General features: G+C 51.3%; 4 protein-coding genes across 13 annotated transcripts; 1 reads left to right on the top strand and 3 right to left on the bottom strand.

Moving 5' to 3' along the window:
• Positions 1-5216: 5216 nt before the first annotated feature.
• Positions 5217-5954, bottom strand: LOC121824841 (uncharacterized). Of its 3 annotated transcripts, none has more exons than XM_076558539.1 (2): positions 5804-5954; positions 5217-5743 (listed from the first exon to the last, which is right to left on the bottom strand). In XM_076558539.1, the coding sequence occupies exons 1-2, from the start codon at positions 5952-5954 to the stop codon at positions 5217-5219; spliced, it is 678 nt and encodes a 225-aa protein (XP_076414654.1). The 3 variants fall into 3 exon arrangements, with proteins under 3 accessions (XP_076414654.1, XP_076414655.1, XP_076414653.1); XM_076558540.1 differs by having other exon boundaries at positions 5849-5954; XM_076558538.1 differs by having other exon boundaries at positions 5217-5954.
• A 4566-nt stretch (positions 5955-10520) lies between these two features.
• LOC143266692 (uncharacterized) lies at positions 10521-11330 on the bottom strand. The gene is made up of 2 exons (XM_006989416.3): positions 10992-11330; positions 10521-10928 (listed from the first exon to the last, which is right to left on the bottom strand). Exons 1-2 carry the CDS (start codon positions 11328-11330, stop codon positions 10521-10523), a joined length of 747 nt encoding a protein of 248 aa, XP_006989478.3.
• Positions 11331-13537: 2207 nt separating this feature from the next.
• On the top strand, positions 13538-22261 carry LOC102911430 (uncharacterized). Of its 7 annotated transcripts, none has more exons than XM_076558532.1 (2): positions 13538-13545; positions 21481-22261. In XM_076558532.1, the coding sequence occupies exons 1-2, from the start codon at positions 13538-13540 to the stop codon at positions 22259-22261; spliced, it is 789 nt and encodes a 262-aa protein (XP_076414647.1). The 7 variants fall into 7 exon arrangements, with proteins under 7 accessions (XP_076414647.1, XP_076414651.1, XP_076414650.1 ...); XM_076558536.1 differs by lacking the exon at positions 13538-13545 and having other exon boundaries at positions 21404-21500; positions 21615-22261; XM_076558535.1 differs by lacking the exon at positions 13538-13545 and having other exon boundaries at positions 21404-21509; positions 21615-22261.
• On the bottom strand, positions 16897-17601 carry LOC102911959 (uncharacterized). Of its 2 annotated transcripts, XM_042265895.2 has the most exons (2): positions 17486-17601; positions 16897-17434 (listed from the first exon to the last, which is right to left on the bottom strand). In XM_042265895.2, the coding sequence occupies exons 1-2, from the start codon at positions 17599-17601 to the stop codon at positions 16897-16899; spliced, it is 654 nt and encodes a 217-aa protein (XP_042121829.1). The 2 variants fall into 2 exon arrangements, with proteins under 2 accessions (XP_042121829.1, XP_042121828.1); XM_042265894.2 differs by having other exon boundaries at positions 16897-17601.
• Positions 22262-23613: the final 1352 nt, after the last annotated feature.

Genomic DNA, 23613 nt, shown 5'->3' with positions numbered 1-23613 from the left:
TGTCTATTGGAATAGAATATACCTCAGCTTTACTGTCTGAATTTGTAAAGGGCACATTTAGATGGAACTGCACACACTCACAGTGTGCAGCCCTCGTGACCATCCAGCCCCACAGTCCCTGCATTGTGTAAAAAAAACAAAAACAAAAATCCCGCCCCTGTATAATGCTAACCTGCTCCTCTGCAGCCTGGGGAACCTCCGTCCCGCTATGAATCTCTCTAGTTTTTCTTCATGTATTTTTCCACTCCTTCATTTCTGTCCTCTCTGTCCTGCTAGGGATCCTATTAAGCTGGGTCATTGTGCCCTCTGTGTCCTGCAGGCCACTGAGGCTGGGCACATCTCGTTGCCTTTATCCTGGTTCCTGCTTTTCAGAACGGAGTAGTCGGCTCACCTGCCTTTCCTGCTGCTAACCTGCTGCTCTTGCCTGCTCAGCCCTGTGATTGAACATGACAGTATGCAAGGGTCTCTGTGACCTTCGTGGGTGGCAGAGTGATATGCCACGGGAGGCAAAAAGGCAGTTGGGCACAACATGACTAGTAGCTGGTGTTGGTTCAAGCTTTGGAAGTCTGACCCCATGTTGTTTATTTTAGGCACATTTAAACACAGCGTAACCTGGTGAAAACTATTCTTGTGATGATTAACTCAATCCCACGTTCACAGCAAATCATAACCAAATCTCTTTGAGGAGCAAAGTAAAATAAATACAGATCAGGCAGGACTACTTCGAAACTCTTTGTGAAGTACATATGACACCCTCCATAAAGATGGGTTCTATAGATTGACCGAGAAAGTAAATTTACAAGAAAGGTCTAGAGAAGGGTCTGGTGCCCGAAAGTCTCTGGCCACACGGATTGTCACCAGGCTAGAGAGCATGCCTGCTCCAGCCCTCTGGGTGGAAAACAGGTTTCCTTCCCTTGAAGAAACAATCCTGTGTACTTAGCATTCCAGGTTCCCCTAGTGTGCGTCTGTGAGCGCAAGGGCCTCTGTGCCCCTGATACCAGTAAATTCTTAAACTTAGTTTCTTTTAATTCTCATTCTCTCCCCTCCCCTCACCTGCCTCACCTGCTCTTGCAGGTAAGTCTTGTCCTTTGGCTTGTCTGGTCTCACAGACTCTTTGCCTTGTGCCCGGGACTTGACTTCATTTTCACCCTGGTTAGCATTCTTTCCCTCTACCATTTTGGGATGTGCTTCATTCTTGCCTTTGTGAGACCTTGGGGTACATCATTAGATTGTTTATTTTTAGGCTTTCTATCTTCTGATGTGGGCATTCCTGATAGGAACCTCACTCAGTACTACTTCTGTTGTGCCCTAGGGGTTTCTGTCTGTTATATTATGCTTCCACAACCTCTGGTTTCCTCAGGAACTGAATGCTTACTTTAAAAAAAATGTGTCTCTCTGTGTGTAAAAATGCTTGTGTCATGGTGTACATGTAGAGGTTAGGGGACAATTCTTAAGAGTCAGTTTTCTCCTGCCACTCTGTGGGATCTGGGGCTCAAACTCAGTCTGCTGGAGCCTCACAGAAGCCCCTTTACCCATTGAGCCACCCCACCAACTGAAGCATATTGTTTGGCTATATCTACATTCATTGATGCTCTATTTAAAATAGGAAGGCAATGGACTCATTCTAGGTGTCCATCAACTAAAGACAATGAAGTGCAGTACATACGTGTAATGGAATTATACTCAGTCACAAAGAAAAATGAAATGATGAAAATCTGAAGGAAAATGGATGGAACCGGAAAGTATCACATTAAGTGAGGCCACACAGGTTCAGAAAGACAAACACTGCCTGTTCTCTCTTATATATGAATTCTAGCTTTTTGTTTTTATATATATGCACTTCTGTGGGTCTGAATGTGTATGGTGCTTAGGAAATTAGGAAGGGAACCTGGGGGTGGTGGTAAGGCTTTCAGAGGAAGTGTGGGGGTAACCGAACATGTGGACATGAACATGGAAGTGGACAATACTGGGGGTGGAATGGTTTACATGGGCAAGGGAAGGGGAGCGGGGAGGGAGGAGGCTCAACCAAAGCTAAGTATGTATGAAGGTGCTGTAAGGAAACTTGCTACCATGTAGCAAAATAAAAATAAAATCTGCAGCTCAGTCTCCATGCACTTTAGAATGTCTAAGTTTAGCCGGGCGGTGGTGGCGCACGCCTTTAATCCCAGCACTCGGGAGGCAGAGCCAGGCGGATCTCTGTGAGTTCGAGGCCAGCCTGGTCTACCAAGTGAGTTCCAGGAAAGGCGCAAAGCTACACAAAGAAACCCTGTCTCGAAAAACAAAAAAAAAAAAAAAAAAAAAAGAATGTCTAAGTTTGGCTTGCTGTTGCTTCCAGACCGACACCACTATGACCAGAAAATACACAGGGTGTGGTTTCAGTGGTTTTGTAACTTGTTAGGACTTGTTTTGTAGCCTCTGATAGGGTCTAGAGAAAGTTCAAGGTGCCATAGAAAAGACTGTGTATGCTGCAGCTATTGGAATGCCCAGTCGATGCCTGTCAGCACACACATCCTTTGGTCCCCTGTGCCATCAGCTCGGGCATTTGTTGACTTTTGCATGCTCCACCCACTGTTGGGGGTGACTGTTGCATGGTACAGCATCATTTTATTAGGTTCTGTGCCACTTTGGGTTGAACACTGCTTGCTTTGTTAAGTTGAACAACCACTATTGGGTAAATATAGGTTAATAATAGAGTCTTCTTGATGAATGGACCTCTTGGTCATTGTGTCATAACATGTTTGTCTCTCCTTTCTGCTTGTATTAATTCTATTTTGTCAGAGATAAGCATAGCCACTCTTGCCGGTTTTCAAGTTCCATTTGCCTAAAAAGATACTCTCATCCCTCTACTTTAGGCTCTCTGCCTGTGTATCTTTCTGGAGCTGTGAATTTCTTGCAGGCAGTGTGCCGTTGGATCTTGTTTTTCAATCTATTCAGCTGCTCTGCCTTTTAGTTAATAAATTAGGACTGTTGACATTCAGAGTTATTGATGAAGGTATGGGCTTGCACCATTGCTTTTCTTCTAGCTATTTGTGGTCTTTGTTTCTTTTCTTCCTCTCTTATTTGTCTTTGTGATTTGATGGTTTGCCAAATTCATAGTATTTGATCCTTTTCTATTTCTCTCTGGTATTATTCTGAGGGAACTTTTACTTTCTGCAATTTCTGGGTATAAGATTCTCTTTGTAAGGTTGGTATCTTAGCAATGAAATCCCTTCATTTTTGTTTATCGGGGAAGGTCTTTGTTTCTTCTTTGATTCTGAAGCCTTGCTGGGCTTGTAATCTTAGCTGACAGTGATTTCCTTGTAAGACTTTAACACACTGTTCCACATTCTCTGGCCTGCAGAATTTTGCTCAGTAGTCTGCAGCTGATCTAGGGGAGAGGGAGTTGCTGTCAAATGGGACTAGGTGCTTTTCTCTTGCATATTTTAAGTATTTTCTGTCCTGCTGTTTGACAGCCAGACTATAATATTCAGTAGTGAGGGTTTTTCTATCAGTCTGTTTAAGGTTCTTTGAACTTTCTTTCCTTCCCTGGGTGTCCACATCTTTCCTAAGGAATTTTCCAGTAAGATATCATTGGGTAGATATTTTTATGCTCTGAAATTTTCTCTCTTCCCATTCAGGTATGCCAGTGATGGTGACGCTGATGATTGATGGTGTCCTAAAGATCTCCCATGCTCTCTCCATTCTCTCCCCGCTTTATTTCTGTCTGAATGTGATATTTCAAAAGACCTGTCTTCAAGTCCTGACATGGTTTGCTCTATTTGACTGAATCTGCTGCTGAGGCTTTCAGCTGAATTCTTTATCCAGATTATGTCTCTCCTCCTTTTCAAGATTTCTGGTTGGTTTCTTTTATTAAAACAAAACACAACACAACAAAACAAAACACAGCAACAACAAAACCCTTTCCTGAATTTCTCATTCACAGTCCACATAGTTTTCCTAATTTCATTTAACAATTTATCTATATAACCTTGGGTCTCAGCTCATTGAGTGTTTTAACAACAGTTTTTTAAATCCTTTATTGGGCATTTCACTCACTTCAACATCATTGGCACCTGTAAATCATTGCTGTAAAAGTCACATTGCCTGTGTTCTTCATATCACTTGTTCTGGGTTGAAATTTGTACACCTGATGAAATGGATGTCCCTGCCACTGTCAGGGATGGCCTTAGTGGCTTACATGAAGGCATTTCTGTCTGGGGACATCAATTTGCCTTGAAGTGGGGATTGATCTCTAGGTACCACAGTGTGACCTCTCTGGAGCACCTTTGGGATTAGTGAGTTTGGGAGCAATGTGTCTGTATTGGAATCAGACAGACCATTGTGTCTGTGGGCTATACAAGAGTAGGATGCTCTAGCAGCTCAAGCTGATGTGGCACAGACAGTGGTGGTGGTGGTGGGGTGTTGCTGTATAACTCCTGTGTCAGCAACAGCATCCTCTGTATGGTGATGGGGTTTCTTTGGATACCATAATCCTGATATGATGTTTATAAGCATCTCTAGTCATGGCCTGAAGTACTTGGTCTCTGGTTAGATAGTGGCCAGCTCTGCCTTGTTGGTGACAGGCACTGTGGTGGCACCTAGATGAGGTGGTGGGATCCACAGAGCAGCTTCCCTCAGTCCTGGAATTCTTGGAAGGCCACCGTGCTGAGTTTCTCCTAGGCTCTCAGGACAAGGACACACCCTCCATTGCCCTCCACAGCATGCCTCTCCCTCAACGTGAAGCCCTTTCAGTGGGTTTATCAGAGTCACTCCTTGGGCCCCAGAGATGGGAAAGTACAGGTCCAGAACCAGAGCAGTAGGAACCCCACCCTAGTACAGAGTACGGAACAAGGGGACAGGAGCTGTGGGTCTAGGAAATGACTCTAAACTTCACAACTAGAGATACAGGGAGGATGGAAAGGGTGCAGGCCCCAGAGCAAGGCCCCAGGATGACAGTCACAATAGAGACGGAGTGGGTCAGAGGAGACTTTATTGAAGTACAGAGGTCTAGAGTGGTACAGCTGACCACAGAAGCAGGGATAGGGATCCAGATAGGCAGGGAGGGAAAGGGAGCTGCCAGCGCTCCTGGAGGAACACACTGGTCCTTCTTAGTGGTTGAGCTACACTCTGGTTTCTCTTCAGATGGCACATATCTTCCTTCTGAGCTGTGTCTGCATGAGTGGAAACTACAGGCTGCTGGGGAGGTAGACCCTACTGCTCCCAGTGGGTCCTGGCTCTCAGCAGCTGGACTTCTGGCACACAGGGCGGCAGAGCAGGGAAATGCTGGAGCAGGGCTTGCAGCAGCTGGGCTGGCAGGAGGAGGCACAGCAGGAGGAGGTGGGCACACAGCAGGCAGGTCTGCACACAGGGCGGCAGAGCAGGGACACGCTGGAGCAGGGCTTGCAGCAGACAGGCTTGCAGCAGACAGGCACGCAGCAGAAAGATTGACAGCATGAGGGCTGGCAGCTAGACTGCTGGCAGCATGAGGAGGATCCAGAGCAGACGGGTGTGCAGCAGACAGGCACACAGCAGGAAGATTGACAGCATGAGGGCTGGCAGCTAGACTGCTGGCAGCATGAGGAGGATCCAGAGCAGATGGGTGTGCAGCAGACAGGCTTGCAGCAGACAGGCACACAGCAGGAAGATTGGCAGCATGAGGGCTGGCAGCTAGACTGCTGGCAGCATGAGGGTGAACAGCAGACAGATTGGCAGCAGGGGCTGGACACACAGCTCACTGGGGTGCAGATGAGAGTAGCGCAGGGGGCTGGGGCACAGCAGCTGGACTGGCAGCAGCTGGGGGCACAGCAGCTGGGCACACAACAGCTGGGGGCACAGCAGCTGGGCACACAACAACTGGACTGGCAGCAGCTGGGGGCACAGCAGGTAGGCTCACAGCAGCTCTCTGGGCAGTCGTCCACCTGCCAGGAGGAGTTGGTGCGGGCGTCAGAGCAGACAGACATGGTGGAGGCGGCCATGGTGGGGTTGGCTGGAGGAGGGTGAGTCTGTGAGAGAGTGAGTGAGTGAGTGAGTGGTGAGTGTGAGTGTGTGTGAGGTGCTGGACTGTGGGCCTTTTATCCTCCAACCTGTGTTTTCCCAGAGGGAGACACACCTTTCTTCCTGTTGTGTGCATTATGGGAAGTTCCTCTTCCTGACCAAGCACAGCTTTGGACCTGGGTGGTCTGGGGAGCAGGGCTTGCTGGGAGCTCAAGGGCGAGGTGGGGAGCTCAACTCTGAGAGTGGTGAGGTTGCCACAGGCTCTCTGGCACCTTCTGTCCAGGTGGAGAGACTGTGGGAATCTGAGACCTGGTTTCTGGGAGAGAGAAACAGGTAGCAAAGCTGGTAGCTCAAAGATCCACCTCTGCCAGTGTGCAAGATGTCAGCCATGGGTGGAGGCCTGGTGGCCATACCCTTTGGGGCCAGCTGGAGGCACCATCCTCTACCAATGGCTACTGGGGAGCTGAGAAAGGAAGAGCCAGTGGAGAATCACTGTAAGATCTCATCAGAAGTCAGAGAGGCTGAGGCATGCAGGTCTCAAGGTTGAGGCCAGTCTGAACTAGCTATTGAGACCCTGCCTCAAAGCCTTAAAAAAGCAAACAACAAAACAAGACAAAACAAACAAATAAAAACCCCACCACTACCACCACCACCAAAACAACGAGAAACTCATCAGAGACCAGTGTGTCTGTAAGCAACAGCTTCCTCTGGTGACCAGAGGAAGTGACCCAGGTCAGAGGGCTCTGAGTGTCTATGCAGAGCACACAGCTAGGTCTGTAGTCACAGGGCCACATTGGCTGACACACGGCCCGCCTCTCTTGTTCCATACCTGACAGTTTTCGATGATGATTGGGTAATTTGCACCATTGGGGACATGGCCTGGAATATGGCTCTCTCTCTCTCTCTCTCTCTCTCTCTCTCTCTCTCTCTCTCTCTCTCTCTCTCTCTCTCTCTCTCTCTCTGTGTGTGTGTGTGTGTGTGTGTGTGTGTGTGTGTGTGTGTGCGCGTCTGGCAGCGTGTTCCAGAGGAGGCTCTGTCCTTAATGGCCTTGCCTGAGATGGTCACCTGTGTCACGAAGGGTGTTCCTGATAAAGACTTTTGCAGCCTGGACTCGGAGGACTCTGCTGGTTGAAGTGTGGTTGGGGACAGGACAGTGCCTGCACTTGGTCAAATTCTGCTTTAGGGAGGGAGACTCAGAATATGATACAGCGTCTTCTTGGGAAGTTGGCGTGTAGTTTTGTTCAGTGACGTTGTCGTTTTACGACATTGTAGTCCTCGGGTGACAGGGAGTGCTGAGCACCCGAGGAAGGATGAAATCCAAGATCACAGCAGTGAGTTCTAGAATGAGAGAGGGCTGGGCGTATGGGTCACTGCTGGAAGCCTGTGTTGAGGGCAGGTGGCTGCCTCTTGCCAGCTGCCCTCAGCTTTTCTGAGGTGTGGAGCTATAAAACTGTTCGTGGAGTTTATGAATTCCAGCTAAGCTGGGGGTGGGGGGTTCCGATGGGTCATTTATTCCACAGGAACACTTAGGAAAAGTCCCCAGCCATTTCTCTGGAAAATACACTCAGAGGTGACATTCTCCATGTCTTCACAAAGTACTGATGCATGTGTCCCCAGACAAGACACATGGCTTCACACCCCTGCCTCCATTTCAGGAGTGTGGGTGCTCGTCCCTGGGTTCTGTCTGTGGAACATATGCTGTGTGGCTCCCATGGGTGACACAGGCTGAGCGTGGTTCCCAGCTGAGCTGTGTCTTGGTGTTCTGTCCCCTCATCTCTTTCTATAGATTAGATATTCCGGAGTCACTGGATTGTGGGGCAAAGGGAGTCTGGGGTGACAAAAGACCCATGTGTTCCAAGACCATGAACCTAAGACTGTGTCTTCTGAGGCCAATTCCTACATCTTCATAGTAAGCTCACACTTGAGTGATTGGCTTTATTAGATATTTTATTCCAGCCTATCCAAAGGGCTGGGCAATTTTGTGCCTTCATCAGCTTGTCCCTGATGCCTAGTGAATGCTATCTTGGTCTTTCACCATGGCTGGGTTTGGGGGAGATAGGGATGAACCCCTTTCTCAGACGCTAAGGTGGCCCAGAGTTCAGTCTTTTTTTTTTTAATAATTCATTTATTTTTACTTTATTTGCATTGGTGCATGACCTGCATGTATGTCTATGTGAGGAGTTACAAGACAGTTGTGAGCTGCCATGTGGGTGCTGGGAATTGAACCCGGGTCCTCTAGAAGAGCAGTCAGTGCTCTTAACCACTGAGCCGCCTCCAGATGCCCATGTGGCCACAGGGAAGGAACTGTCCAGACCTGTCCAGCCGCGTTTGACAGCTTTTCATGTCTCTGGGCTCTCAGCTAAGACTCTCTCTAGCAGCTGGTTCAGAGCCCTGCAGCCCTCACATGCCAGGCTTGCCACTGGCCTTGATGGTACCAATTATACAAAGACTGGTGAACAGCACAGACGGGGGATTGTTTTTAAAAAGTGCAGCCACCCTGGGAAGAGCAGGAGAGGTCCAGTGAAAACACCCCCCCCCCCCGCGCCCCCCCCCCCCCCCCCGAGTCCATCTTCAGTGTTCTGACACCAGGGTAAAGCTGAAGTAGAGGGTAGCAGGTATGCCCAGCCAGCAGTGCTGGTCAAGCTGTCGTCCTGCCCACCATCCTCGTTTGGGCTCCGGTGGCTCCTGCATGGTATTCTGGGAGACAAACTCCTCCTCTGGCTAGGATCAGGCTCAGCCTCTTCCTTCTTCCGGTATGAAACTCCCAGGGACATTCCAATTCCTTGGAGTCTGTTGTCTCAAAAGTCTGCAGGGCCTTTAGGTGACCTTCCCCCCTGCCAAGTGGCCACACGCTCTTCCATCATCTCATGAACATCATCACCTGGTCACCGAGAGGCCACATCCCAGTGGGTCACAGCCATGTTGCTGCTCCAAGTTTATGAGTTCAATTGACCATGAACCCTTGCATAAGAGCCCACAGCCTTCTCAGGGTCTACCAGATACTGTCCACGGGCAGAGGGCTGAGGACATCCTCAGACCCCACAACACGGACCTGACTAAGCTGAGGCCAGGGCTGGGGTATGGCCACTGGGGAAGTGAGTCTGGAGCTATGACTGACAGATACTTGCATCTCCTGGCTCAGGGGGGTCACCCACGCCCCCAGCCCGCTCGGAGCTGGGCCTTCTCAGCTCTACCCAGTTCGGGTCTCCTAGGGCTGTCCTTGCACTCTGGCACAAAAGCACAATGCAGTGTCAGGGGAGGCATCCCTGTGCAGAAGAGAGCTGGCAGGCAGGGTGGGCAGCCAGGCTGTGCAGGAACACTGGGTGAGGCACCAGGGCATATTAGATCTCTCTGGAAATGCCATCACATGCATGCTCAGAGCTGCATCTCACCATTTCCAGTCCACCTCTCAGCACAGTTAAGGTGACGGCCAGGACCAATTACGACAGGTGTGTGGATCCTGATTCAATGTCACCACACTGATGGAGCTGCTAGGCCACACCCAAGGCTTGGGAACAGACAGGAGTCAGGGTTCTCTCTCTGAGTACCTGTACATCCTGCTCCACCCTTGTCAAGGTGCAGACCTGCTCCAAGGACAAGGGAAGCAGGCTTGTCACAGCAGCAGAATTGGTGACAAGGATTTTCAGACAGCTAGCTAGCAGCAACCAGAGAGAGGACCTATGGGTGCCGAGGCTGCAGCAGCTTTGCCCCGTTTCCTGCATCCACAGGAAGCCTGGTGCAGACCAGTTTGCACAGATGGACAGCATAGGCCTCATATGTAGGTGACCAGCCCTGGGGAGTCCTGGGCATGTGGCCTTTTGGTTGAACCTGTCTGGGAAGAGGCCCTGAGCTTTAGAAGAGAGATCACAGGCCTTCATGACCACTGGGCAGGGTCACTCAGTTGCAGATATGCCTCTGGTTAAGGGAGACTGTACTCTATGGAGGTCACGGGCCCTCACAGCATGAGGGAAGTGATGGCTGTTCCCCGTAGCCTACCTGACAGGAAGACTGAGGTGCATTCTGGGGTGTGTCTGAGAGGACATTTTGAGAGCAGGTTCCCTGGGGGGAATACACCCTACCTGTGATCAATACCTTCCCATGGGCTGGAGCAGGGAGGACAGAAGGACAAAGGAGGGAATGAAACACAAACATCTCTCTCTGCTTCCTGGACACTGTGAAGAGAGCTGCTTCATTCTCATCTCCCCCGAAGCGATGGGTAAAGCCCTGAGTGAGGCAATTCCTGCCTCCCTGTTGTCTGTGCTAGACGTTTTATCTCAGACATAAGAAAAATAACGACACAGAAGGGTGTTGGGTGGCCATGGATTTATTGGTGTTGTGCAGTGCTAATATCGGGGCAAGTGACCCAGAGCAGCACAGAGACAGGGACTCAGTGACTCTGGGGAGGTAGGAGGAGAAGTCAGGTCAGCACAGGGGACACGTGGTGTCCCTCTTCTGCGGGGACCATCTGTCTTAGGTCAGGAACAAACCGGAGAGGCTGAGAGGCCACAGGGAGGGACCTGAGCCAGCTGGCACCAGGAACAGGCCCATCAGCAGCTGGACTTCTGGCATGAGGAGAGGCCACAGCAGGCAGGGCGGCAGAGCAGGGACACGCTGGAGCAGGGCTTGCAGCAGCTGGGCTGGCAGGAGGAGGCACAGCAGGAGGAGGTGGGCACACAGCAGGCAGGTCTGCACACAGGGCGGCAGAGCAGGGACACGCTGGAGCAGGGCTTGCAGCAGACAGGCTTGCAGCAGACAGGCACACAGCAGGATGGCTGGCAGCATGAGGATCCAGAGCAGATGGGTGTGCAGCAGACAGGCTTGCAGCAGACAGGCATGCAGCAGGAAGACTGACAGCATGAGGGCTGGCAGCTAGACTGCTGGCAGCATGGGGAGGATCCAGAGCAGATGGGTGTGCAGCAGACAGGCTTGCAGCAGACGGGCACACAGCAGGACGGCTGACAGCATGATGAAACTCCACAGATAGGTGTGCAACAGACAGGTGTGCAGGAGAGAGGAACGCAACAAGGCTGCTGGCAGGGGGAGCAGGTGCAGCAAGCAGGCTGACAGCTAGACTGCTGGCAGCATGAGGGTGTGCAACAGCTGGTGCAGGCAGACTGGCAGCAGGGGCTGGACCCACAGCTCACTGGGGTGCAGAGGAGGCAGGGGGTTGGGACACAGCAGCTGGGAGTACAGCATGGGGGCTCACAATAGCTCTCCTGGCAATTGTCCACCTGCCAGGAGGCACCCGTGCAGGCGCCGGGAGCGCAGATCCGGCTGCCACAGCTCAGATTGCTAGAGCAGACAGATGTGGTGGACGCAGCAATTACGCAGGTCCTCGTGCAGCAGGTGTCAGCCATGGTGGGGGTTGGACTAGGAGGAGTGGCCGTGTGAATGTGAGTGAGTATGTTTGTGTGAGGTGCCTGGCTCTGGGGTTTTTATGCTCCTCCCACGTACCTGTCCTCATGAGTGTGGCCATCTTTCCTTTCCTTGTTGTTCATCCGGTTTCCAGACAACAACAGCCAGTTTACGACTGGGAGCGTGGGTCACAGCTGGGCCAAGGCACATCCTTGTCCTGAGTGACCACGTGACACTACGGCCGGGTGGAGCCGGGGACTGTGAATTTCCTCTGCTGTCTCCCACATTATCTTCAGGAACACAAGCTCCAGCAGACCCGGTGTCATGCCCTCCCCATGCTACAGGACCCTCTGTTCCTGCAGGTGGTGACCACCTTCTCCTCCATCCCACAGACCCAGCAGGTCCCTCTCCTCCATCCCACAGACCCAGGGTCCCTCTCCTCCATCCCACAGCCCAGGGTCCCTCTCCTCCATCCCACAGACCCAGGGTCCCTCTCCTCCATCCCACAGACCCAGGGTCCCTCTCCTCCATCCCACAGCCCAGGGTCCCTCTCCTCCATCCCACAGACCCAGGGTCCCTCTCCTCCATCCCACAGACCAGCAGGTCCCTCTCCTCCATCCCACAGACTCAGGGGTCCCTCTTCTCCATCCCACACTCTTTGTTGTACAATTGATTACTTATTAAAATAGCATGCTCATTCTGGTTTTTTGTTTTTGTTTTTACTTTTTGTCTTTAGATATGACCCAACTCCCTACTGTGGAGGACAGCATTCTCTCTCACTGTCACCTCCTGGGAGCCCCTCCCCCCATGCTGAAGACAGTACCCCCTCAGCGAGCACTTAAACCTGAGCACCCACCATTTGTGGTGTAATGTTACTTTATTTCACGTCTATGTCAGTCTTATCTTCGTTGAATGTTTCTGTGTGGGCGGACAGGCTAATCTGTGTACTCACGTGCATTTCGGTTTTGATTCTCCCTCTTGGAGCTGTCATGTCCTCTGTTTTTGTTTTCCTGTACTCCAGTCATTACATCTTCCCGGATTGTCCTCTAAGTGTCCCCAAGCACTGAGAACACAAACACCTCAGGCAACTGATTGTGTTATTTCTTGTAAACATCACTCTAGTACTCTGAATTCACAGGCCGGTTTGAGTTGACAGGCCTCAGACCCAACTGAACGCTCAACTTTCCTCATCTCTCAGGGGTGGACCCATCTCAGCCCTTGGACCTACTGCCCCCCAGCCCTTGGCCCCCCAGCCCTTGGCCATCCCTCAACCCTTACCCTCCCCCAGCCCTTGGCCATCCCTCAACCCTTACCCTCCCCCAGCCCTTGGCCATCCCTCAACCCTTACCCTCCCCCAGCCCTTGGCCATCCCTCATCCCTTACCCTCCCCCAGCACTTGGCCATCCCTCAACCCTTACCCTCCCCCCAGCCCTTGGCCATCCTTCAACCCTTACCCTCCCCCAGCCCTTGGCCATCCCTCAACCCTTACCCTCCCCCAGCCCTTGGCCATCCCTCAACCCTTACCCTCCCCCAGCCCTTGGCCCTCCTCAGCCCTTGGCCCCCATCCTGTGTCTTCCTTACTATTCCTGTGTCTTTTCCTTCATTTTTTTTTCAGTGATGGCTCCTTGTGATTTCTTTCTGGGTTGATGCCCTTATTTTGGAGGCTTTGAAGGCTTTCTGGGATTCTATTCTTGTGGGTTCTATTCTTGTGATAATGGGTTCTATTCTTGTGATCCATAGCATGAACTACAATCCAGTTTTCCTAGCACCTTCAGCGGAAAAGGCTGTCTTTCCCCAGAGATATTTGTGGCACAGTTTGTAGTTGTAGGGAGGGGTCTAGAGGTCAACACTGAGCGTCTTCTTCAGTCACTCACCACTTTATTTTTTTTGAGACGTGGTCTCTCACTGAACCTGTAGCTCACCAACTCAGCTAGACTGGCTGGCCAGTGAACTCCAGGGATCCCCCTGCCTCTGCCTCCCCGGTGCTGAAGGTAGAGACACTTGCAGCTGTACCCAGCTTTCACCTGAGTGCTGGGAGTCTACTTGGGTCAAGACATTTGTGCAGAAAGCACTTTTTCCACAGAGCCATCTCTCCAGCCTCCTGGCACCTTTCCCCCTATACTTGGGTCTTCTATTTTGCTGGTCTACATGTCTACTTTTGTTCTGGCAAACTGCTGCTGTGGGGACTTACAACCGTTGTACATTTGAGATGAGCCAGTGTGACACTTCCAGCCTTGATCTTTGTGTTCAGGTATGCTTTAAAAATTCAAAGTCTTTCAAGCAGGGGTGTGATGGTGTACACCTTAATCTCTGCACTTGGGAGGCAGAGGCAGGCAGATCTAAGCGTTCAAGGCCAGCCTGGTCTACAGAGTGAGTTCTAGGACAGCCAGGCCTACACAGAGAGACCCTGTCTTGGAAAAAAAATTCAATTTCTTTTGTGCTTCCTCATGAATTTTAGGACTTATTTTCCTATTTCTCTTAGAGAAGGCTATTGGAATTTTAATTAGCGTGCATTGACTCTATAGGTTCCTTTTGTAACACACCATTTTCACGTTACTGGTTCTCAGCTCTGTGACCATGGGAAGTCCTCCTTTCCACTAGGGCTCTTCCCCCTCTCTTCCTTTCAACTCCTTGGTTTATTTGTAAGTGTTTTGTTCTCTGAGACAACTGAAAGTGGGGTTCTGAGTCTTGCTTTTTTTTTCTCAGTCTGTTCATCATTGCAATATCTGTGTGGTGATTTTATATTTTGCCACAAGTGTTTATCAGATTTAAGCATTGCTGATGGAATCATTGGGGGCTTTTACATAGGAATACTGTCTAAAAATAAGGACATTTTGATTTTGTCTCTCTCCTATTTGTATCCCATTTCTTTATCATGTCTTATTGCTGTGGCTATGAAATCAGACAATGAATATGTATGCCAGGAGGCTCAGTAAATAAACCACTCAAAATGGCTGCTCTATTATTGGGGGGGGATAAGAGAGAAAGAGCAGCCAGAATCATCTGGAAGAGTCCAGAGCAGTCACATGGAGGCAGCGCTTAGTTCACCGTCTTACCCCGGAAGTTGGTATTGTAGTATCATTCAGATTGTTACATTAAATACTTTTATTATTTGTCAAAATTGATCTTTATCATCATTTTTCTCTTCTGGATTTGCCAGTGTTTCAATTTGTATTGTCTTTCATCAGCAACTCATCAGTTTTGTTTATATCTACAATTCCTGCCTTACCTATCACTTGTTTGTTTATTTTGTGTGTGCATGTACAGGCCAGATGTTGACAGAGGATGCTTTCCTTTGCCACTCTCCACCTCGTTTTTTCTGAGATAGGATCTTTCTCTGAATCCAGAGCCCACCGATTTAGACAGACTAGCTGGCCAGGGAGCCTTGGGGACCCTCCTGCCTCTGCCTCCCCAGCCCTGGGATTACGGTGTCTGCAGCCAGGCCCCACTATTTTATAAATATGGGCTCCAGGGTCCTCATGCCTGAGAAGACAACAGTCCACTAATTTCTGGATCTCCCCAGTTGTCTTCTAAAGTTTAAAATTTTCCCTTTAAAAATTCACTTTGGAAGAGCTTGTGGTTTTGTGGGCTGAACTCTTAATTTCAATCCTAAGGATTTGATTTTCTTCTGAGTCCCACCTCTCTCTCCCCCATTAACTGTGTTCTGAGAAGCAGCTCGTCCACACTCGCTGTTTGGTCCATGATGCACGTCCACCTCGCTGCTGGGTCCACCATGTATCTCCACTTTTGAATCGGCTGGAGGGGGTGTCTTTAGATTTCCCAAAGGTGACTTTCATTTTATGGTTATGAGTTTGTTTTATTAACTGTGGTTCAGGAGAGTGGTCTTTATAATGTCTTTTTCTTAGTATTTTATTACAGCTCATTAGCAGCAGACAATACAGAACATAACGTACCCAGCACACATGAACCCAACAGCCTGGCTGACGCATCTCAGCAGTTGCTGACCTGCTCAGCTCCCTAGGAGCCATTGTCCCCACAGTCTGGAGAGGACGTGTGTGGGACATTGCTCTTTTGTTCATTTCTGAGTGTTTTCATGGACTCACTATAGATGTTTAGAATGGTAATGACCACTTGCCTCCCTGCCTGTTTCAAGTGAAGTCATTCTGTCTGTCTGTATGCTTTGGCCGCGTGGTAACCAGCCATCTTGAAGGTGACAGCTCTCTCTCCTTTGCTCATCTACGTCTTCTTGTCGTGGGTGGGAATGACTTTTGGTCACAGGGTGTCTCCATAAGTGCCTACTGCCACCTCTTTTGTTCATTTATTTTAGTTTCATTGCAAATCAGAATTTGGGTCCTTTGTCAGTTACATACTATTAGTGAAGGTAACTGCCATCTGCAGGGCCCAGAACAGAGTGTCTCAGGAGCTTGAGACTGTGAGGCCCTTTCTGCTCCCAGAGTCCCTTCCTAGGGCATATCCTCCACCTCCACACCCATGCCTCCAAGGCACTATAGACCAGAAAGGCTCTGAGAGCTGTGGCCTGCAGATGGCAGATTATTGCCAACAATTTAGTTTCCAGATACCACTGTGTGGCTCTAACTGTGACAGGCTGGACCAGGCCACAAGTCCAGGCCAGAGAGGCTACTCCCAGCCAAGAAAAGGAGCTTGAGGTCAAGTCCCAGGAAGCAGAGGCAGGAGCTCTCCAGGGAATGTCCTCAGCACCTCTAGCAAGGATAGATGGCCCATGTAAAATGTCATCAAGGTGTGCTTTAGACTTGTGACCAAGCTTTCTGTGAGTGGTCGTCAAACACCCCTGCCGTACACCAAAGGCCCACAATTCCTCGGGAGAGCAGGTATCCAGCCATGCTGTTTTATGAAGACCACAGACCAGTGAGACTGTATGGTAGGAGGCTCCCAGACCCAAATTCTCTACAAAGAATAGCTCCTAGGACTCACCAACCAGGACAGGGAAGTCTGGGGGAGTCAGGGTGGCCAAAGTCACGCCCAGGATAGGTGCCACTGTCAGACCCCCACTGTTGTGTCCCTGAACACAAGTTTATCCCTTGGACATACCTATGGAGAGGGAATGCCAGCTTCTGATACCATGGCAGGGGATGGGCACAGTGCCCTTGTGAGCAGCTGGGGATGGGAACTTGAGCATTCATGTGAGCCCAGAGACAATCTTGGTTAGGTTTGTCAAGCAGTTTATTGGAATATGACAGGTGCAGCTGAAGAGGGATTGGATAGGAGGCTGAGGATCCAGAAGAGCCAGGGCTGGCCTACACACAGCAGAGCCCTGCCAGACCCAAGGAAATGGCTGGGAGTCCATCTCCTAAGTGGCTTCTGCTTCTGTTTGGCTAGACTGTAGAGAACGATGCTCCTCACTGTGGCAGAACTGGGAGGTTCCCTGACTAGGAGCTGGGGATTTCTCCCAAAGTGAGGGAGGGGCAAGCAAGTGACAGCCGAGGCCCTGCAAGACCCTGGAGGGGTGGTGTAGACAGTTGCTGGTCACTAGCAGAGAAGCCAGGGGTCCGGTGAGACGGAGCTCCAAAGCTCCGGGTTGACAACAGAGCCCATTCAGCAGCTGGACTTCTGACCTGATGAGAGGACTCAGCAGGTCGGGCAGGAGCAGGCAGGGCGGCAGAGCAGGGACACACAGGAGGCTGGGCGGCAGCAGCTGGGCTGGCAGGAGGAGGCACAGCAGGAGGAGGTGGGCACACAGCAGGCAGGTCTGCACACAGGGCGGCAGAGCAGGGACACGCTGGAGCAGGGCTTGCAGCAGACAGGCTTGCAGCAGACAGGCACGCAGCAGGAGGATTGACAGCATGAGGGCTGGCAGCTAGACTGCTGGCAGCATGAGGAGGATCCAGAGCAGATGGGTGTGCAGCAGACAGGCTTGCAGCAGACGGGCACACAGCAGGATGGCTGGCAGCATGATGATCCAGAGCAGATGGGTGTGCAGCAGACAGGCTTGCAGCAAAGAGTCACACAGCAGGACGGCTGGCAGGGGGAGCAGGTGCAGCAAGCTGGCTGGCAGCTAGACTGTTGGCAGCATGAGGGTGTGCAGCAGACAGATTGGCAGCAGGGGCTGGACACACAGCTCACTGGGGTGCAGATGAAGCTCAGGCAGGGGGATGGGGCACAGCAGCTGGGCTGGCAGCAGCTGGGTTGGCAGCAGCTGGGCACACAGCAGCTGGACTGGCAGCAGCTGGGGGCACAGCAGGTAGGCTCACAGCAGCTCTCTGGGCAGTCGTCCACCTGCCAGGAGGAGTTGGTGCGGGCGTCAGAGCAGACAGACATGGTGGAGGCGGCCATGGCGGGGTTGGCTGGAGGAGGGTGAGTTTGTGAGTGAGTGAGTGTTGAGTGTGAGTGTGTGTGAGGTGCTGGGCCGTCAGCTTTTATCCCCCTGTGCTGCTGTTGTCTGGCTTGGCCTCCCTTCCTTGTTGGTGTGACTCGTGGTCATCATCAGGTGTTTGTTTGTCTGGGATGTTGTTGTCAGGCCTGTCTGCCTCCTGCCAGTGGGTGGTGCTGGGGACAGAGGTGGCACAGTTAGGTGAGGCTCTGTGAGCAGTGAGGTTGGGGTGTCACTGCTGGGACTCTCCCAGCCATCCTATGGCAGCAGGGATGTCATCCGGCCATGGCCAGCTGCCAGGACCCCGTCCCCTCTCAAGAAGTAGTGGCAGGAGGACAAGGTCCTCAGGCTAGTACTCCTCCCACAGCCCAGCTCTGGTGAGGACAGCTGTCACTCATTGCAGTGTCGAGACCAGAGGTGTGCGGTGACATGTGTAGAGCCATTGGGTTGAGGGTGCAGCGACTGGCCTGTAACCTCCACCCCTGGAGTCTCCTCAGCTCCTGCACCTCTCTGTGTCCACCCTGCCCTGTGTCTGTGTCCACCCTGCCCTGGGTCTGTGTCCACCCTGCCCTGTGTCTGTGTCCACCCTGCCCTGTGTCTGTGTCCACCCTGCCCTGGGTCTGTGTCCACCCTGCCCTGGGTCTGTGTCCACCCTGCTCTGTCTTTGTACTTAGGGCTGCAGAATGATAAGCTTGGCCCCCACATACTCAAGAAGGCTAGCAGTTCCTGGCTGGGCTCTCAGTTTCTAACCTCAAGGAGGTTCATGATCCGTCAAAACCATAGGAATAGCGCATGGACCAGGAACATGTACAGCTCTGTCTCACTGCTCAGTGCTCTCCAGCCATCCCTTGTCCACTCCATCCTCCTCCAAAGCTGCTAACATTCCCTGCCAGCCCTTCTCCCCACCAGTCACCCAGCTTTGCCACTCAAGCACTGGGATGTGTGTCTACAGCCACTGCTTTAAAGTTAGGTCACATAGGTCCACAGAGCCCAGTGTAGAAGATGCATCTGGAAGTTAGACTGTGTGTCATCCAAAGCCGGTGCTGGCCAGTGTCCTCTGGAAGCAGTTGTTCCCATGTGCTCCATTTCCATCTCTCTGTCTTGCTACACATATGCACACGCATGCACACATGCACATATTCGGAGCCCATTCTCCTCACCCTAGTGGTTGTGTTCTGTGAGGCGCTAGCACTGATTCAGCGGATGCTAGCCAGTTGCTGCTGGGGTTCACACAGGGTCAGTTTCCCATGAGCCTCTGGTCATCACATATGCCACATGGGAGCTCGTCTGGTCTCTGGTCATCCCATGAATTACCCGGGAGCTTGTCTGATGTGCTTCTGTCCAAAGGCTCCTTGAGCCATCCACATGGCAGACTCATCACCACTGGCCTCACAGCTGCATCAGAGCTTGTGGACTCTCTGTGAAGTGCCCTGTAGTACTAATGTCACAGGACATGGTGGTTCAGCACCATTCAGGGGCATTCCCTAGCAAGAGGACAGCACAACCCCAGAAAACTTGTTACCAAGGAGACCCAATGGGGCTTGTTTTCAGGATGAGTCAAAACCAGAAGGCAGAGCCCTATTATTATCACATCCTACCCAGCTGGGAGCATATACCTTAATATTCCCTGCTCTGTATCTATTCATGGATAGCCACAGAAAGATCACAAGTAGATTTGGAGATGCAGATAAATGTCAGAAAGTAAAAATTAAACAGAATCCACAAATGGTGAGGATTGACTCTCTGCCTATCAATCCAACCACTCATCCACACATCTACCTACTCATCTATACATCTGTCCATCTGTCCATCCATCCATCCATCCATCCATCCATCCACCCATCCACCCACTCAATCACTTATTCATCCATCCAGCTATCTATCCATCCATCTACTTAACCATCCATCCACCAACCCATCCATCTTTTATCATCATGCATTCATCCATCCACTAACACACTCATCTATCTACTAACACACTCATCCATCTACTAACACACTCATCTATCTACTAACACACTCATCCATCCACTAACACACTCATCTATCTACTAACACATTCATTCACTCACCCACCTACTTACTCACCCATTTATCTATCCATCCATCAATGTACCCATCCACCCATGTACCCATCCATTCACCACCCACTCATCTATGTACTTATACACTCATCATCTACCAACCACTCTCCCACCCACCATCAATCCATTCATCTATCATCCATATATCATTTCATTCACTCATCCACCACCCATCCATCTGTCCACTTACCCATTCACTATCCTATCTATCTATCTACTTACTCATTCATCTACTGACTCATGCACCCATATATTTACCTATCTACCCACCTACCCATCCACCCACCTATCCATGTATCTACCAACCCACTTAGATATCCATTTACTCACCCAGCCAATCCACCCAGCAAACTACTCATCTATCTTCTCATGTATCCATCTTACCCACTTATCCATCCACCTACCCCCTCATCTATCCATTCATCTATCCATCAACTCACTCATACACTAGCCCATCCGTCTACTTGCTCATTCATCTACCCACTCACCCATCCATCCACTCATCTATCTACTTATCCATCTGCTTGTCCATCCGTCATTCATCATCTACCTATCCATCCTCTATGTATGTATATAATATGTATGTGCACATAAATATGTCTCCATATTTATAGAGTTTAACAACACAAACTGTATCATACTTAACCCACCACATTGGTTTTTTATCTTAATTCAAGAAGTTCCTTTTCTGTGACTTCGCAAAGATTTGTCTCATTTACAGCTGATAGAGTTCTAGATTGGTCCATAGGTGCATCCCCTGTTTGGTGTGATTCAAAATAACACACATTTGCCACACAGCATGTGTGTTGGGAATCTGCTACAGCAAAACCTGGCTCTGTGGGGCTGTATCAAAGCACCCCCTAATGATTCCATTGGGCAGATCCCCTTCCCACTCATGTGGCCACTGAGACATTTAAGACTGAGTGCCTCAGTTTCTTTTTGGCTGTGGAGCCTCATCTTTAGGCATCCTATCTATGGGTAGGTTGTGAGGTATGATTTCTTCTAAGCGTGAGAAGCACTCCCAAGACATCAGCATCCTCAGCTGCTGCATGCTGGCCCTTGCTGTGGGGCATGGCCCACCACAGTACAAGCCTGGGAGCACCCTGCACATGAACACAGGGGTAGGGACATACAGCGCCCCCCCACCCCCACTCCCTGCACCACAATCTGTCACTGTTACTTGGACAACAGCTTTGCACACACTCCATCCTGACCCTTGGAGACTTTCTGCACTGAGAATTGATTCTACAAACGTGACCCACAGAGCTCCTGTGACCAGGACCCTCTTGCTGGGCTCCCTAAGCTCAGCCCTTCAGATAGCTGAGTCTGCAGGGGAACCCATGGCTGTCTCTGGTGTTGTCCTAGGGAGTAGAGATGTAGGGGTTTCCCCACACCGCCTCTGAAGGACCTGCTTGCAAATGTGTATTCTGTCCATCTCAGTGTGGGGCCACTCAGAGATGGGGAAGAGCAACAGATTTGCACAGACTCGGGATGTTTACGAGATGAGTGACAGTTCACAGCTAAACAAGGAACTGTTAATGAGACTGCTGGGTCGCCAAACAAGGAAGGCTAAAGCCACCAAGGGGAATAAAAGCCGAGGGCTCCGCACTTCACACACACACTCAACACTCAACACTCACTCACTCTCTCACAAACTCACTCTCCTCAAGCCAACCCTGCCATGGCCGCCTCCACCATGTCTGTCTGCTCTGACGCCCGCACCAACTCCTCCTGGCAGGTGGATGACTGCCCAGAGAGCTGCTGTGAGCCTACCTGCTGTGCCCCCAGCTGCTGCCAGTCCAGCTGCTGCCAGCCCAGCTGCTGCCAGCCCAGCTGCTGTGTGCCCAGCTGTTGTGTCCCTAGCTGTTGTGTGCCCAGCTGCTGTGCCCCAGCCCCCTGTACAACTCTTATCTGCACCCCAGTGAGCTGTGTGTCCAGCCCTTGCTGCCAATCTGTCTGCTGCTCACCCTCATGCTGCCAGCAGTCTAGCTGCCAGCCCTCATGCTGTCAATCCTCCTGCTGTGTGCCTGTCTGCTGCAAGCCTGTCTGCTGCACACCCATCTGTTCTGGATCCTCATGCTGCCAGCAGTCTAGCTGCCAGCCCTCATGCTGTCAATCCTCCTGCTGTGTGCCTGTCTGCTGCAAGCCTGTCTGCTGCACACCCATCTGCTCTGGATCCTCCTCATGCTGCCAGCAGTCTAGCTGCCAGCCCTCATGCTGCCAGCCATACTGCTGTGTGCCCGTCTGCTGCAAGCCTGTCTGCTGCACACCCATCTGCTCTGGATCCTCATGCTGCCAACCATCCTGTTGTGTGCCTGTCTGCTGCAAGCCTGTCTGCTGCAAGCCCTGCTCCAGCATGTCCCTGCTCTGCCGCCCTGTGTGCAGACCTGCCTGCTGTGTGCCCACCTCCTCCTGCTGTGCCTCCTCCTGCCAGCCCAGCTGCTGCAAGCCCTGCTCCAGCATGTCCCTGCTCTGTCGCCCTGCCTGCTCCCGCCAGGCCTGCTGTGGCCTCTCCTCATGCCAGAAGTCCAGCTGCTGATGAGTCTGTCCCCCAGTGAGAGCATTTCCTGTATTTACAGTGAGTGCTAAGGAACCAGAGCTCACAGAAGAATGTCCATACTCCATGCTCTATGCAGCAGGGCAGACCATGGCAGTGCCCTTCTCTCTCTGCCTCTGACCTTTCCAGGTCCAGCAATCTCACCTCATTGTGACTGTCCCTTCTCTGAATACACTTGAGCTTTCTGAGCAATAAAAACCCTGACTGAACCTGTGTAGACTCCCATGGTCCTTATCGACATCTCATGGTTTCTCCTTTGCATCTGGCAATCTGCTGTGCTTTGGAACCTATTTGTGCTAGTTCAGGGAACAGGTCCCTCTGTCACCTTGCTTTGTAACTGTGCCTCCTCTGTACAGTGCCAATCAAACCTGAACAGGCACTTCCATGCCCTGTGCTTCCCAGAGCAGCCCAGGTGCCTCCTCCCTGATTGTTCTCCAAGTGCTGCCTCAGCTCGCCTAAGGTCTGCTGCTGTGCCTGGTTCAGTGGTGCTAGCAACCAGAATCAGGTCTGGGCCACGGGCCTTGTGAGTAGACGTGCCCCTGCCTCTAGACTCTACTTGGTTCTAAATGCAGAGACCTTCAATGTGTGGGAGGACACGGGCTGTGATTGGAGAGTAAGCACACTGTGATAGAGCACACAGGCCAGGCACACTGAGAGCACACTGTGATGGAGCACATTGTGATGGAGCACACAGGCCAGGCACACTGTGATGGAGCACATTGTGATGGAGCACACTGTGATGGAGCACACAGGCCAGGCACACTGTGATGGAGCAAAGTGTGATGGAGCAAAGTGTGATGGAACAAACTGATGGAGCAAACTGTGATGGAGCACACTGTGGTGGAGCACACTGTGATGAAGCACACAGGTCAGGCACACTATGATGGAGCACACAGGTCAGGCATACTGTGATGGAGCAAACTGTGATGGAGCACACAGGTCAGGCACACTGAGAGCACAATGTGATGGAGCACACTGTGATGGAGCACACAGGTCAGGCACACTGAGAGCACAATGTGATGGAGCACACTGTGATGGAGCACACAGGCCCAGCACACTGTGGTGGAGCACACTGTGGTGGAGCACACTGTGGTGGAGCACACTGTGATGAAGCACACAGGCCCAGCACACTGTGGTGGAGCACACTGTGGTGGAGCACACTGTGATGGAGCACACTATGGTGGAGCACACTGTGATGGAGCACACTATGGTGGAGCACACTGTGATGGAGCACACTGTGGTGGAGCACACTGTGGTGGAGCACACTGTGGTGGAGCACACTGTGGTGGAGCACACTGTGATGGAGCACACTGTGGTGGAGCACACTGTGGTGG

This window comes from Peromyscus maniculatus, chromosome 21 (genome assembly GCF_049852395.1).
Source record: "Peromyscus maniculatus bairdii isolate BWxNUB_F1_BW_parent chromosome 21, HU_Pman_BW_mat_3.1, whole genome shotgun sequence".
Lineage (NCBI taxonomy): Eukaryota > Metazoa > Chordata > Mammalia > Rodentia > Cricetidae > Peromyscus > Peromyscus maniculatus.
The sequence above is the reverse complement of the archived record's forward strand: the minus strand, read 5'-3'. Positions and strand labels throughout refer to the sequence as shown.

What these genes read in the sequence shown, in the direction of transcription:
- LOC102911959 (XM_042265894.2), bottom strand. Translation starts at nt 17,601, where the DNA reads ATGGCCGCCTCCACCATGTCTGTCTGCTCTGACGCCCGCACCAACTCC.
- LOC102911430 (XM_076558531.1), top strand. Translation starts at nt 21,404, where the DNA reads ATGGCCGCCTCCACCATGTCTGTCTGCTCTGACGCCCGCACCAACTCC. An exon ending in TGTGCCCCCAGCTGCTGCCA is followed by an intron (nt 21,520 to 21,585) that starts GTCCAGCTGCTG and finishes TTGTGTCCCTAG; the next exon opens with CTGTTGTGTGCCCAGCTGCT.
- LOC143266692 (XM_006989416.3), bottom strand. Translation starts at nt 11,330, where the DNA reads ATGGCTGACACCTGCTGCACGAGGACCTGCGTAATTGCTGCGTCCACC. An exon ending in CCTGCCAGCAGCCTTGTTGC is followed by an intron (nt 10,929 to 10,991) that starts GTTCCTCTCTCC and finishes TCATGCTGTCAG; the next exon opens with CCGTCCTGCTGTGTGCCCGT.
- LOC121824841 (XM_076558538.1), bottom strand. Translation starts at nt 5,954, where the DNA reads ATGGCCGCCTCCACCATGTCTGTCTGCTCTGACGCCCGCACCAACTCC.